The sequence below is a fragment of the Myiozetetes cayanensis genome, unplaced genomic scaffold, assembly GCF_022539395.1.
Source record: "Myiozetetes cayanensis isolate MyiCay16 unplaced genomic scaffold, myiCay2020 scf1, whole genome shotgun sequence".
NCBI lineage: Eukaryota > Metazoa > Chordata > Aves > Passeriformes > Tyrannidae > Myiozetetes > Myiozetetes cayanensis.
Window position 1 is genome coordinate 119,212,531 of NW_026086604.1, and position 13,436 is coordinate 119,225,966.

The 13,436-nt window shown below is 38.0% G+C and overlaps 1 protein-coding gene across 6 annotated transcripts in view; it reads left to right on the forward strand.

Annotated features, from left to right (window-relative positions):
- HYCC1 (hyccin PI4KA lipid kinase complex subunit 1) overlaps nt 1-13,436 on the forward strand; it is a 43,869-nt gene that overhangs the window by 10,421 nt on the left and 20,012 nt on the right. For all 6 annotated transcript variants that reach the window (XM_050329470.1, XM_050329464.1, XM_050329430.1 and 3 more), the window contains exons 2-3: nt 9,484-9,563; nt 10,430-10,531. In XM_050329470.1, the coding sequence (XP_050185427.1) occupies nt 9,513-9,563; nt 10,430-10,531 (153 nt within the window). In that variant the 5' untranslated portion in view covers nt 9,484-9,512. The remainder of the gene's footprint in view (nt 1-9,483; nt 9,564-10,429; nt 10,532-13,436) is intronic.

Below are 13,436 nucleotides of genomic sequence, written 5' to 3' on the forward strand. Positions count from 1 at the left end.
GGGTGGAGAGGCGAAGGGAAGGCACAAAAGGTAAAGATTATAGGTTGAGATAAGAACAACTTACTGGAAACAGCAGTGGGATGAGAAAATGAATAATAACAGCAACAGTATCATTAACAAAGTGTAAAAGATAGATGAATGATTCGCAGGTGGTTACTCACCATGTGGAACTGGTGCTGTCCTCCCTGTCCTGCACCCACTCCCTCCTCCATGCTTATTTGACCAAAAGGGACCTCCCTTCTTCCTGGCAGTGACCTGAGGTGATAGAGAATAACCTCTGGGTCCTGCCCATGCCCCCTCTTGGCGACTACAAAAATTAACCCTGTCCTGGCCAGAACAAGGACATAAGTCACTTCTGAAGCACCTGTAACATTTTCAACTCAGTTCTCAGTTTGTGGAACTTCTCCAATTTTTTTGGAGGCAGAAGGAAGATTCAGTTGAAATGAAGTCCCAAGAGCTGCTACAAAATTTCTTCCTTGTGAGGCTTGTGTAGTATCTTCTTAAGTCAACCTCTGGTTTGCAGGTGGAGGTCTCTGCTTTTCAAATTTGATGAGGTGCAGATACCTAGAGCGGGGTTGGAAATAGGCACGATCTCCTAAAATCTCATTCTCAACCATCAGAGTTGGGAAGTTTTGGACAAAGGTCTCGCACTCTTCATGTTGCTGATAAAACTAAGTGAAGAACAGTCTGTCAGACTCCTGTAACTGTGAACTGAGTCGTTTTCCTTCTGATGAATCACTGCTAAATTTCTTGCTGGATGAATGTTGCTTCACTTGTGCTAACTGAAACTACATGCTATAATAGTAGAAGGTGGTGAAATTGTGCCTTTTACAGCTGATATTCAGAGATGAAGTAGAGCCCCTGATCAGTTCTCCAAGTGATTTTTAGGACATTCTCAAGCTATTGTGTCACTGCATTGGTACCAAAAGTAATGCTCTGTGCTTTTGAAAAGACCATTGGTTGGTTAAAGACTTACCTGGAATATTGAAATTAAAACTGCAACAGGATTATTCTCTCTGCATAGTTGATTGTATTTCACTGTTTTAAATTTGTCTTTGGGTTTTGGGAAATTTTCTGACTTCATAGGGATGTAGTGTACTTTGGGCTTAGGGAACTAGTCTGGATGAGAACAGTTAAGTTTACTTTGCTTGGGGTTCTGCAGAGAATGTTTCTTGTAGTGATCGAACTCATGAAGCACTGCTTTCCTTTACAGAAGTGGTAAGAGCACTATGCCACGTACACAAATGCTCTTGACACAACTTACAGGAGTCCTGATAGATAGAAAAGACAAAATTTAAAAAGCTTTTGTGTTTGTTCTTATCATACAATCATAGAGTGGCTTGTATTGGAAGGGATCATTTAGTTACAACCCCACTGATACGAGCAGGGACACCTTTCGCTAGATCAGGTTGCTCAGGGCCTCATCTGACCTGGCCTTGAATACTTCACGGGTGGGGCATCCACAGCTTTTCTGGGCAGTCTGTTCCAGTGCCCTCACGTTCTTCCTAATATCTAACCCTACTCTCTTTCAGTTTTCAGCCATTTCCCCTTGTCCTGTCTCTACATGTACTTGTAAGAAGTGAAGTCTCTGAGGATAAAGAAGATACCTTTATCTTAGTGCTGTGGAATTTTATGACTAAAACAAAAACTGGAACATATGTGTGGATTAGGTGACTTGTGTAGTATTAATACACTGTTCCCTTTTACACATTTCTTTTTGTTTTTTTGAGTTGTATTTGGTTAAGCTTGTGGTTGTACTCCTTTTAATGTTACTTAAATTCTACTTGCTTATGATGCATATAGTTATTATCTAGACTTTTCTTTGTGTATGTTGAACTTTTAACTGTATTAATCCAGAATAAGTAAGGACTTACTTTATGACAAAACTTTTCAACTATGTGTATTTTATTTTATCAAAGACTGGGCTGTTTATATCTGTTCTTTCCTAAAGAGTCAATAAGATGTAAACAGTAATATATGCATGACATAAAAAAAAAAAGGCAAGTATATTTTAGCTGCTAAGAAAAACTACTTTGAAAGTAATAACTCTTACTTTATTTTCCTATAATGAATGTAACTATTGATATATTACAGGTGAAAGAAAAGCTAACATTTGAGAATATACTCCAGTTAAATAGCTTGAAAGAGTAGGGGTTCTGCATGCCAGAGAATGGGATGTAAATGGTGTAAGTTGGCTTACAGGTGGTCAGTTTTGACTGACTCTGTTGTTGCCAGTATGGCAGTTGTACTTACGGTGTGCTTCTGTGCAGAAGGCAACAGGGGAAAAAAATAGTAAAATGGGATTAAAAAAGGGCAGCAAGGAGGAAATAGTAAAGTGGGATGAAAACCAAAGTGAAGTTCAAGCTGTGGAGGTTATTTCCTCTTACTTCATTTTGACATTGCACTGCTAGGACTGCTTAAACAATCTAGATCTGATTTACTATGGCTTGTATAAATTCAAGTGAACATATTAGTGTGTGTAATCTCATATCTCTGTGCTGGTGACTTGTTTGACTGGCATGAGTCATCTGGTTGTCTTGGAAGAGTTATCTCCTTGGTAGTAAAGGGTAAATACAAGATTAGTTGTGTACAAATGTGGTTTGTAACTGTTGTTTGCTAATCTGAAGTTGAGCAAATGTAATTGCCAAGAGTCAAAGATCAGGATTAAAATCTTCCAAAGCCTGTGCTATTAGGGATCTTATCTTCTGCTTGAGACTTTTTAGAAAGCTTTCATTATTAATGTTTTGGGTCCTGTGTGCCCATGTGACTAGGTGCCAGCACTGTAAATGGCCTTATGACCTCAACTGTATGTGATTTGTTGGGTTTTTTTTTCCCCTGTTGACAGAATTGAAGGGTTATAGAAGTCTGAGTTATAATTTGATATGCCAGGTGTTTGATGCTTTGCAGCCCAGAAGCCTCCACACAGTGTTCTGTGGTACTGGATACTTTGCACAAGAAACAACTGCATTTAAACAGTTATTTATAGTTTCTATACAGTCTAGTTGAGGTATGCTTCTTTCTATAATTTTTTGTATTTTTTTTTTCCTTATTTGCTGTTCTCAGAACTGAATTGAGGTCTGTCATCTGTGACTGAATATTATTAGATCTATGATGTTTTAAAAAAACTAATGGATATCATTCAGGAGGACTTTTCCATTTGATGGGCAAATATCCAGCACTTTTCATATCCCAGATGTAAACTGGTCAAGAAGCATATGTGCACAGGATCAGGATGTCTTATTTAAATCTATGTCATGAAGAGGTCTATTGGCACCTGAACTCTAAGGCTGGTGTTCTGCACTGTGATCTAAAGTATAAGCTTCAGATAAGATGGTTGCTTCTATCATTGACAGAGGGGAGGGGAAAAAGGGAAGCAAAACTGAATAACGCCCTTGGCAAGATGAAATTAAAATTGACTGCAGTTTCAGTTCCTAAGGTTCAAACCATGTTCAGAACAGTTATCTTTGTAAGGTTCACTACTGTATTGTGGAGAAGAATGCAGAAATTACCATACTGAATCAAATCAGAATTTCTGAAACCTCAGTGTCTTAACAGTGACTGTAATAGAGACCTAGAAAGAGATGAGAGGGGAAACTATAATTGTGTGCTGAGGGAGCAACTTCTGACTCCAACTTTCTGAACTAGAAGAAATGATTATGCATTTAGTGGCTGTGGATGGATTCTTCCATGGATTCGTTCAGGTGGTGGTTTTTTTCTGTGCATTTATGTCTATTTCATATATTGGACCTCAGTGCATACTTCCTTCACGTTGTTTCTTTGTAACTCCTGTTTCTTTTGAGCCTGTCACCTATAGTTTCGCCTAATACTCATCTGTCATTTTAGGAATTTGCTTGAACCTTGCTTGAGTGATGCTTTGGTGCACCATAGCTATCTTGTTTTACACTGAAGATAGCAATTATCACAGATTATTTCATACCAAGTCTTTGAGCACTGTTTGCATTTGTATATTTGAACAGAGCATGTGACTGTTTCAGGCTTAGCACAAGTTTTTGGGTTTTTGTGGAAGTTTGAAAAATGCTAAGAAGTCAGACCTGGCCTCTGTGGTTTCTGGAACCCGTCAGAGTGGCTTTTGGGAGTCCACAGTACCATCTGTTTCTTTTCTCAAGAGACTTCAAATGATTTGCTATCCATTACTGCACCATTACAAGTATCTGGACAGAACAGCTTGACCATATTCAAATTTGTATAGTAAATGAACAGATCCCTCTGTCACTGGAATGACTGATAATTAACATCAGGAAGATATATCCTCTTCTTTGGCAGTTTAATCAAGAATACACTTGCCAAAGTGCTGCTTCCTGTTTGAGGCTTACCAAGGATTGTGTCTTTGTGAAACAAGTGGGAGAGAAAAGAGTTCAACAATGTGAATTTTAAGTGTAGACTGTAGACCTTAAGTGAACTTGATGTATCATGTACAGCTGACTAAAAGGTTTTTAATACTACTTGTACCACTTCAAAGGGTAAGAAAAGTTGCATCCTAATTGGCCCTTCTGTACTTGTGTATGCAGACTACTATAGAATAGAAGATCAACGTCTACTAGGGACTCAGTCTCTTATAGGTCTGATACATCCTAATGGAATGATCACGAGTTTATTCTTCTTCTGGGATGAGCTGACATATTTGGATTATGGTTCATAAATAGCTTAACTTTGTGCTCCATGTTTCTTTTAGGCTAAAAATTTTTTCTTAGCAAATAATACAGATTTCCAAGAAGATACTTTACAGATTAGGTAAGGGCTCAGTATATGCTTTTTCTCTTCTTCCCACAATTCCCAGAGGACAGGACTTAAGCAGTTTTTGGCTCCTGGTTTTGTTTTTTCCAGCTCTGTGATTTCCTCTAGCAAATATCTAATGCTGTGGTTTCAGAAGGTCAGTTCTGCAGAACTCAAGAGATCATTCTTCATCCAAGTCCAGCCTCCTTGTAATTAATCCAGATTTCATTTACACACATGCTTCCCTGGATGAATTCTGCAAAGGCTGGGTAGCTTTTAAGAACAAGAAAGCCACCTATTATGAGAATTTCTTTTTAAAGAAAAATCTGTGCATGTGTTGTCTGTGATTTCATTCAAAGCTATTAATTGATATTGTATTAAAGTCTTGAGTGACAGATATGAAAAAAAACAAAGCCATTTAAGTAGGTGGAGGCATTAGTAAGTTTGCCAGAGAATACGTCCTAATTTGTCTTGGCTTACCCTCTGCCAACTCAATGTATAGCAACTTTTTTTCTCTCTTCTATTAAAAACAATAAATTCAGTAAGTTCATGTGTTTGTGCTGTAATAGGAAGAAGAAAATGACCTTCCTGAGGATTTTGTAGAAAGTGCCTTCTAAACGAGACTTGTTTTTGTCAGATAAACTTGCTTGGCATCTTAATCAAGTTGTATTGTTCATCTTGAAACAAAGCAAAAATTGATATCTCCAATGTAAGGAGACTTTTATTATTGTATTAGAATAGAACAAGATGAATTAGCAGCTCCTGGAGGCTGCTTAGTACTTGGGAGCAGATCCAGAGAACAGTCTTACCTCAAGCTGTATAAAAACACATTGCAGACTTTGAGTGGAAAGTACAGTTAAACTGATTCTACTCAGGTTAATGTTGGAGCTCAAGTTGAATATGTCCTAGGGTTCCATTGTGAGAGATTAATAAGGACTCCATGATTTTAGGTACTCTTACTTTAAATAGGGACTTTAGGAGAGGTAGTCTGTTAATTATTATCTAGTATAAATCCTATCTTTTGCAGCTTGTCCATATTGAGAGTCTTGTGGAAAGTACTCCGAAGCACTTTTAACTCACAAGGCATAAACAAACAGATTATATTAGCCATATAAATATAAATAATTAGTCATGTGTTAGCTAGACTGCGGAAGCTTTTCTTGCTTTCATCATGTGGCAAATGTGAAGATAAGACCTGCAATGAAAGTGTATCACCCAAAGTGGCTTTACTTCATGTATGGTATAAGCTAAGAATATATACGTGTCTAATAAAAATTCAACAGAGATGAACCACATGACTGTTACTGAGCTGCATAACAAGTGTTTTTGCAATATCATTGTAATAATCTAGTCTTCTTCCTCTTTCTTGTAACAATCTTCATCAGGACATCCAAATGACTCTGCCTCAGTCTTTTGGAATGAGAAGCATGGGGACATTTGAAGCTGCTCATCAGTTTTAATCAAAGTATTGTGTGATTTATGGTGACAAAAGCAAGTTGTTTTTAAAGAAACTCTCAAACTCTACTCATTTGAAGTCGTTGCAGGGACTTAGCAGGAGGAGATCAAGTAAAAAAAATTCATTTGAAGGGAATTACATTCCAATGTACCTTAAAACAAGATTTTCTTTAGAGAAATTCTGTGTAATGCTTGCTGTGTTATTTAAATTTTCATTACAGTTTTGATACTTCTAAAATACATTCCTAATATAATTTTACTTCCCCCCCCCCCAAAGTAGCAAGTATTTACTTTATCCACTTTTTTGCTTTAATTCTATAGTGACTGGGATATCTAATGATTAGTGGCCTGTATCTTGCAGTTATATCCACTGAAACAAAGCTGTAATTAAGGCATGCTTTTCTTAATCCTTTGGGGATTTTTTTTTCTGTAGAAGGTTAACAGATGCTATAAGTTAAGCCTTACTTTGGCCCACTTTGTGTTAGAAATTTCATTTTAGTTACTTTTTTAAACTTTCTGTGGGCTTCAGAAAAAATTGTATTAACTGAAATTTGTTGATCCTTGTTTTAGAACAGTCTTGGGTTTTCCAACTCTGTCCACACATTGTTGCAGTCCCACTTGTTATTTAACTAGGACAAAATGTGGCAATCCTTAGCAAAGCAGTAGGTTGTGTGCCTGTTTTAATAGATCTCCCACAGCTGATGTTGTAATTGAGGCTTTTTTCCTTCTGGGAAAGATCAGTCTAACACATAATCTTTGTCTTCATGGAAAATAATTGTAAAGCTGGAATTCTTAATTTGTGGCACTCAAATGTGTGCTGCTGTGGGTGCCTGTGTGCTTGAGGTTAAATGGGTATATATGCATTTTTTTAATGCTTGAAGGTAAAGATGACAGTCTATCTTCTGTGCATTTCAACTGCCTTAACTTTCAGTGGAATGCCTCTGCTACTTTAAAAATCAAAGACCTGATCAGCAAAACCTTTCTCCCGTTTCTTTTATCTCAACTTTTTTATAGATTTCTCTGGGAACCTTTAGTCTGAAAATAGTGCTTGATGGATCAGTAGAAATAGGTGAAAAAATGCATCTCTTGGATAAATGTGGTATCAGCTATGGACTTGGAGTATCCAGTACTCCTCTGGACTGTTTAAAATCTTGGGTTTCTTGCTTTGAACAGTCAATACTAGGACAGATATTTGTGTTATTAATGGGGCTTGGTAGATAATGATTACTATTGTCAGCTGTGCTGAAGCATGAGATGCTGCAAAAGCCTTTGTCCACCTTCACAGGACTGAAAATAGGGCTAGTAGATTGTGGGATTCTATAGGAACTGGTAAGGTGGTTACTTCAATAATTATGGTGGGACTGGCCTTTGTGTTTGTTAGCACACAGTATTATCCTTAGAAGTCTCACTTCATAGCAGGATTTGACACAATCTATGCTGAATATTGAGAGGCCACTCATCTGTGTTGTCATTGTTAAACCTTCAGAGACTATCAATGCTGATCAGAAAGCCTTGGAATTTAGCTAGATGAATATTCTTCATGACAGTTCTTTGTTGATGCAGGATGACAGAATGGATGGGGTTTGAATGGATCTTTGGAGATGATCATCAAGTTCAACCTCCTTGGCTCAAAGGAGTCAAAATTGAAACAGGTGGTTTCTCAGGATTTTATCCAGCTGAGTTTTCAATGTCTCCAAGGATGGAGACTCCTCATCCACTTTGAGTGACCTGTTACATTGTTCAATAACCCTTGCATGAAATTACATTTAAACCCTTTTTCAGTGTATTTCATTTTGTGCCCACTGCTTCTTGTCCTGTCTTGTCCTGTCACAGCTTAACAGTCCCAGCTCTCTCAGTCTCTCCTCATGTGAGAAATGCTCCAGTTTATCCATTGGCTTTGTGGCCTTCTCCCAAACTATTTCCAGTATGGGCATGTGTCTGTTGTGCTGGGAAGCCCAGGACTCCAAACGTGTCTTACAGGGCCCATCACAGGGAAGGATCACTTCCCTTGGCCTGATGGTGATCTGGAGGCTGTTGTTCATCTGTGCTGTGAGGGTGGGTGTGGCTGACTCATGGGCCCTGTGTGTGCCGGTGCCTGGGTTTTTTTCCCAGGAGTAGGACTTGGAGTAGCCTTTAAAATTCCTGAGATACGTGTGTCAGCTCACACCTCCTGCCCATTGATGTCCCTGTGAACAGCAGCACATCCCGCTGGGCTGTCAGCCTCTCCTCCTGGTTGAACATGCTGAGGGTGAGCTCTGTCCCATCATTCATCTTCATTAACGAAGATGTTAAATCATCCTGCCCTGGGTATTGACCCCTGCAGTTCACCAGTAAGGCCAGGTGTCCAGCTGGGCTTTGTGCACTGGTGACTTTGTGCCCTTTGATCCTGTCACTTGAGGCAGTTTTCTGTGCTCTGAGTTCCAGGGTTCCTGGGGCCTGGTCGTGTTGGTAACAACAGAAGCAAATGTGGTAGTGAGTACCTTGGCCTTTTCTGTACGTCCTGTCAGCAGGTCCTCTGCCTAATTCAGTCACGGTGCCCTAGTATTCCTGTTGCTGATGATAGTTTTGTAAAAGTCCATGAACCATTCTTGGTCCTCCTCCTTGCTTTGATCCTTCTTGGGTTCCTGTGTTCTACTATGTCATTGTCATTGCAGCTGTGTCTTCCCTGACCTTGACGTCACTGACCGTCATTTCAGAAGTCACTCTGCATCTCTTGTCTTCAAGTCCTAGTACTGATAATTTTGCTCTGTTTGAGATTGGGCAGAATGCTGGGCAGGGAAGTCTGTCTTAGGCTCCATGCTGAGGCAGCAGGCTCATTGTCTTGCACTTGCCACGGTGGGGGAGGATTGAAAGGTTTTCCATCCGCCTTTATTTCAGTGACCTTTTCCAAGCTGGGAATAGTAGTTGACTAGGAAAACCTAAACAGTCATTTCTTTTCAGTGAGTCCATGCAGTTTTCTCTTGAGTTTTGTAAGCTGAAAAATAAATTGAAATTGAGAAGATAATATTTTCTGTTTTCAGAATGCCATTTCTGCAAATCTTTGACTTATTGAGCTTCCCACACAATTCATACTTGAAATTTATTAAACTGCTGTATGTGAAGACTCCCGTGTTTAATGCTTCCAGCAGCTTGCATAAGTGAGGTAGAATAAAAGTTCAAAGTAATATCAGCATGTGAAATGTTAACAAGTAAAATCATAAAAAGATTCTTTTAACATTCACAGGCACTTAATTTACATCATCTGCTTAATGCAGTGACTTATGTAGTTTTCACTAACTCTGCTTGTACTTTCAGGCTGAAGGTTTGGAAACGGATGTTGGAAGATGTTAGCGGTGGATACTGGGGTTGTGGAGGAGTGGTTATCAGAGTTTAAGGTAATACATTCTCATATATTTTGTCAGTAGTGTTTGAATTGCTGCTGGAGCAGTATGCCGGAGTGCTTGATTCCTGTAGAAAACAAAAAATAGTAACCTTGGGTTTTGCTGAGATCATGTGATAAATACAAATGTCTACTTGAAAAGATTCTTTTTTTTCCCTTGCCTCCTTGGGGATGACGAACTCCCTGATACAGAGCAGTGAAAATGTGTATCATAGGTGAATGGTTTTGTTGGTTTGAGTACTAGACTTGACTGTAGGTTTTGCTCCTGGTCTGCTTAGGTACACTGGGAATATGTTTTCCTATCTGTATAGTGGAGTATAATCTCCTTTGAAGGACTGCAGGTAAGTACTGTAAGAGGTATATTAAGTTTAAGTATACAGCTTCCAAAGGGCTGTTAAAAATATTAGATCTTTACCTTCTTAAGTACCGGCAGAAAATATGTTTAGTGTTAGAGAAGAGCTGTTTGCATCAACTGGAATTTGTGTTCTTGCAGAGTAAACTGTATCTAGTAATAATGTTCACTGCTTGTGTACAGTCAGTCTTGAGAACTCCTTGAAGTATGGATCTGAAAACTGTTAAATTTCATGGTACTGACATTTCAAGTGAAATTTCAGTGAGAGTTGCACTTCTGAAGCTCTTGGGGTTTTATCTATTTTTTCCATCCATTGTCATTACATTCTGTATGAAACTGCAAAATGCAGTGTGTCTTCTGGCAATGATTTCCATAGTAAGGCTTTCTTTACAAAACACGTTTTAGTTTCTAGTTAAACCCTGATAAATAGTAACTTGCAATGAAAAATTGTTGTGGAAACAGCTGTTATATTTTAGTGATAAAAATTGCTCCTAATATTTTTATTTCAGACACTGCCAGAAGCATCCATATCCAGCTATGCTACCAGTTTGAAAGACAAGACTGCTTTGATTTCATCTCTTTATAAAGTAATTCAGGATCCACAGAGTGAAGTAAGTATATTGGATTTCTCACCCAAAATGTCTGGCACAACACTAGCAGAATAAAAAGAAGACCTTGCATGCTAGTTAATGGTGTTCTAACTACATGAACTACAGAACTACATAAAGAGTTTCCTTCAAAATGTTTGCTCTTAGCAATGACATACTGTCATGGAAAAAAAGAATCATAAGTTTTGTAACCTCCTAATCATAGCTAAATTTGTAGATCCCACTCATGGGCTTCAGGACTTGGATGTAGAATTGAGAAATATATTAAGGAATTGAAGAGATGTTTGAGTGACAGAATTCTTTCTGTAATTGAATGTGAATCTATGTCAGAAGCTTATCTATTATAGCCCATGAGAACAAAGATAGGTTTGTGATCCTTTTGTTGTTGTTTGAAATACATACAGTATAAATATGTGGATTTATAAATTGGATGTACCCTTGCTGATATGATGGAAACTATAAAAAAAAATTGGGGGAAGGGGGGCAGATTTGCCCAGTACTTGTACCAGGATATGTTCCATATCCCACGACTGCCCTTGTTTTAAAGTGTCTGGGTGAATTCAGAACGTAATGAGCTGGGGTTAACTTTGTGTTGTTAACTGTATTGACTCACTTTCTATGATCCAGCAAACCTTGTGTGTATTATTTTAAGATTGCACCAAGTCCTTAATTCCTCTTCTGAAAAGGCCCAGCAGTAAGGCAGCTTTCCAAAGTTTGAGATTATGCCAGCAGTAAAGGTCAGAGGATAAAACACTTTCAGTATGTACATTTTTAGAGAGAATGCTCATAGTGAAACTCTCAGGTTGTCCAGCAAAGAAGAAATTTTTCTTTGCTGCTCAGAAAGGCATTCTGAGTCATTCCAACTAATGAGTCAAGCCTGTCTGGTCTTCAGAATGCATATCAACATGTACATTAATCTGATGAGTCTCCCTGTTGATAACCAAATTTCATATGTTGTTTGATTTCTTACTACTTCTGGCTATCGCTAGGTTTCTCAGGGACTTTAGTAACAGGGTGCTACTGCAAATTCTTGCTTGAAAAGGTTGTTGGGGTAATTCCAGGAGCACGATATTGAAGATTTCCCTGTTAGTGAGACTTTGAATTGAAATGAAAAACCAGTGCTGGCACTGAGTGTTGTGCTGCCTTGGGAAAAAGTTCCAAAGTCTTCATTTGGACCTTTCTCCAAGACGCGGTCACTTTGTGGAAAGGACTACTTGGAGCTTTCCACGTTGTGAAAATAATTACAAACTAGCAGTTAAAAAGTAATATTTTTCAACTGTTATTTGAGATCTGTTAGCTGCATTGTGTAATGGCACCTTGCTATACCGTGTGGGGTATGTGCTGTCCTTTCTTACCTCATGGATGTAATGCAAGAGAGGAGGATGAATTGCATGAACACTACAGATACTGCTGATGTTAAAAATGGACAAACAACCCCATCTGTACACCTTTGAATATAGGTACTTCTAATATAATTGTCAGTACTGTAAAATTGTGAATTATCTTGTTTGGGGAATGGATTTTTTTTTTTTTTAAGCATTTGAAAAGTAATCAGGTGTGTTTGCATCTGTAACTGCATTTTTCTACTGGTTCATGTTTGCTTTTCATATGGGTTATTTTGGTTTGCTTTTCAAAAAAATTAATAACCCATTTTTGAGATAAATGAACTGCTTGTTCAATATCCACTTCATAGTAGCTTTGTTAGTAAAGACTTTGTTAGTTACATTTGAGACTTCTGGGCCACTGCTAGGTGAAAAATGTAATTCAATAAAAGGAGAGTCTTCAGTAAATATGAAGATTTAAAGGACTTTTAATTGACTCAAGACTCCTACAATAATAAGTAAATATGTGATGTTTGTTTTTTTCACTGTTACTGTCCTTTTAGATAGGAACCATGCACGCATTTGCATTAGGAAATAGTGTTTGGAATGTGTGACACATTTGGATGCAACTTAAAAGGAAGAGGGATTAAATTGCTTGGACGTTTTGTTCCAGCATTAAAATATTTTTCAGTCTAGATACCTTTTAGAAGTGCTCGGTGTAAAATGATATCTTGAAATGGCAACAATCATTAGTGCATTTTGATATTAGGTTGTAGCATGTGGTGGCATTTTGAGGAAGAAAATCTGGTTTTGTACTGATTAGGCATTCAAATATGCTGATACAAAGCTGTCTCAACAGAGATAACGATGTAAACATGGATACCTGTCATTGCTATTTATGTGCCTTTTAAATTTCAAGCACATCATTCAGAACTGATACTTCATTATGGGAAGCATGCAAATTATGGGAAATACGTAAGCTGCAGATGGAAAGCGGTTCTGCTGGTAAAGTTTTCGAGAAGGACCTTTGCTATACTCTTAAAACTGATGACTAGTTCAGCTTGGCATGGCTTTTTTGCCTTCAAATTTAGATTACTTTTAGATTTTTCACAGATGATTTTTCCAAAGTGAAGCTATATCCGTCAGAAGCTAGATGTTCCTCTTTTTTTTTTTTGAATGGATGAGATTGTCCCAAATTACTTCTTATAAAAGAACCAAAACCTGGTAAGATCTTTCAGTTTCAGAAGTAACTTTGTGAGGTAAGAAATGTTGACTCAACTTTGTGTTCAGGAGGAAAATCTTAGGAAAGCAAGCAGATTTTTTTCTAGCGTGATCTGGTGGTTTTGCCTCCTTTACCGCAATAAAGGGCGGAACATAGAATTGGGTTTCTTACTTTTCTGAAAACTTGTGCCACTAAAACTGAAGGTGTGACCTAGACAAATAGCAGAAGAACTGAATTTAGTGGTTCATCTGGCTTTGAAAGTGCTTATTGTTTTCAAGAGCATTTTCTGCTCGGGTTAGGGAATTTCTTAATTTCCATATGTTGATGCATGATGGTTAACACAATGCTTCATCCTATAGCAGAG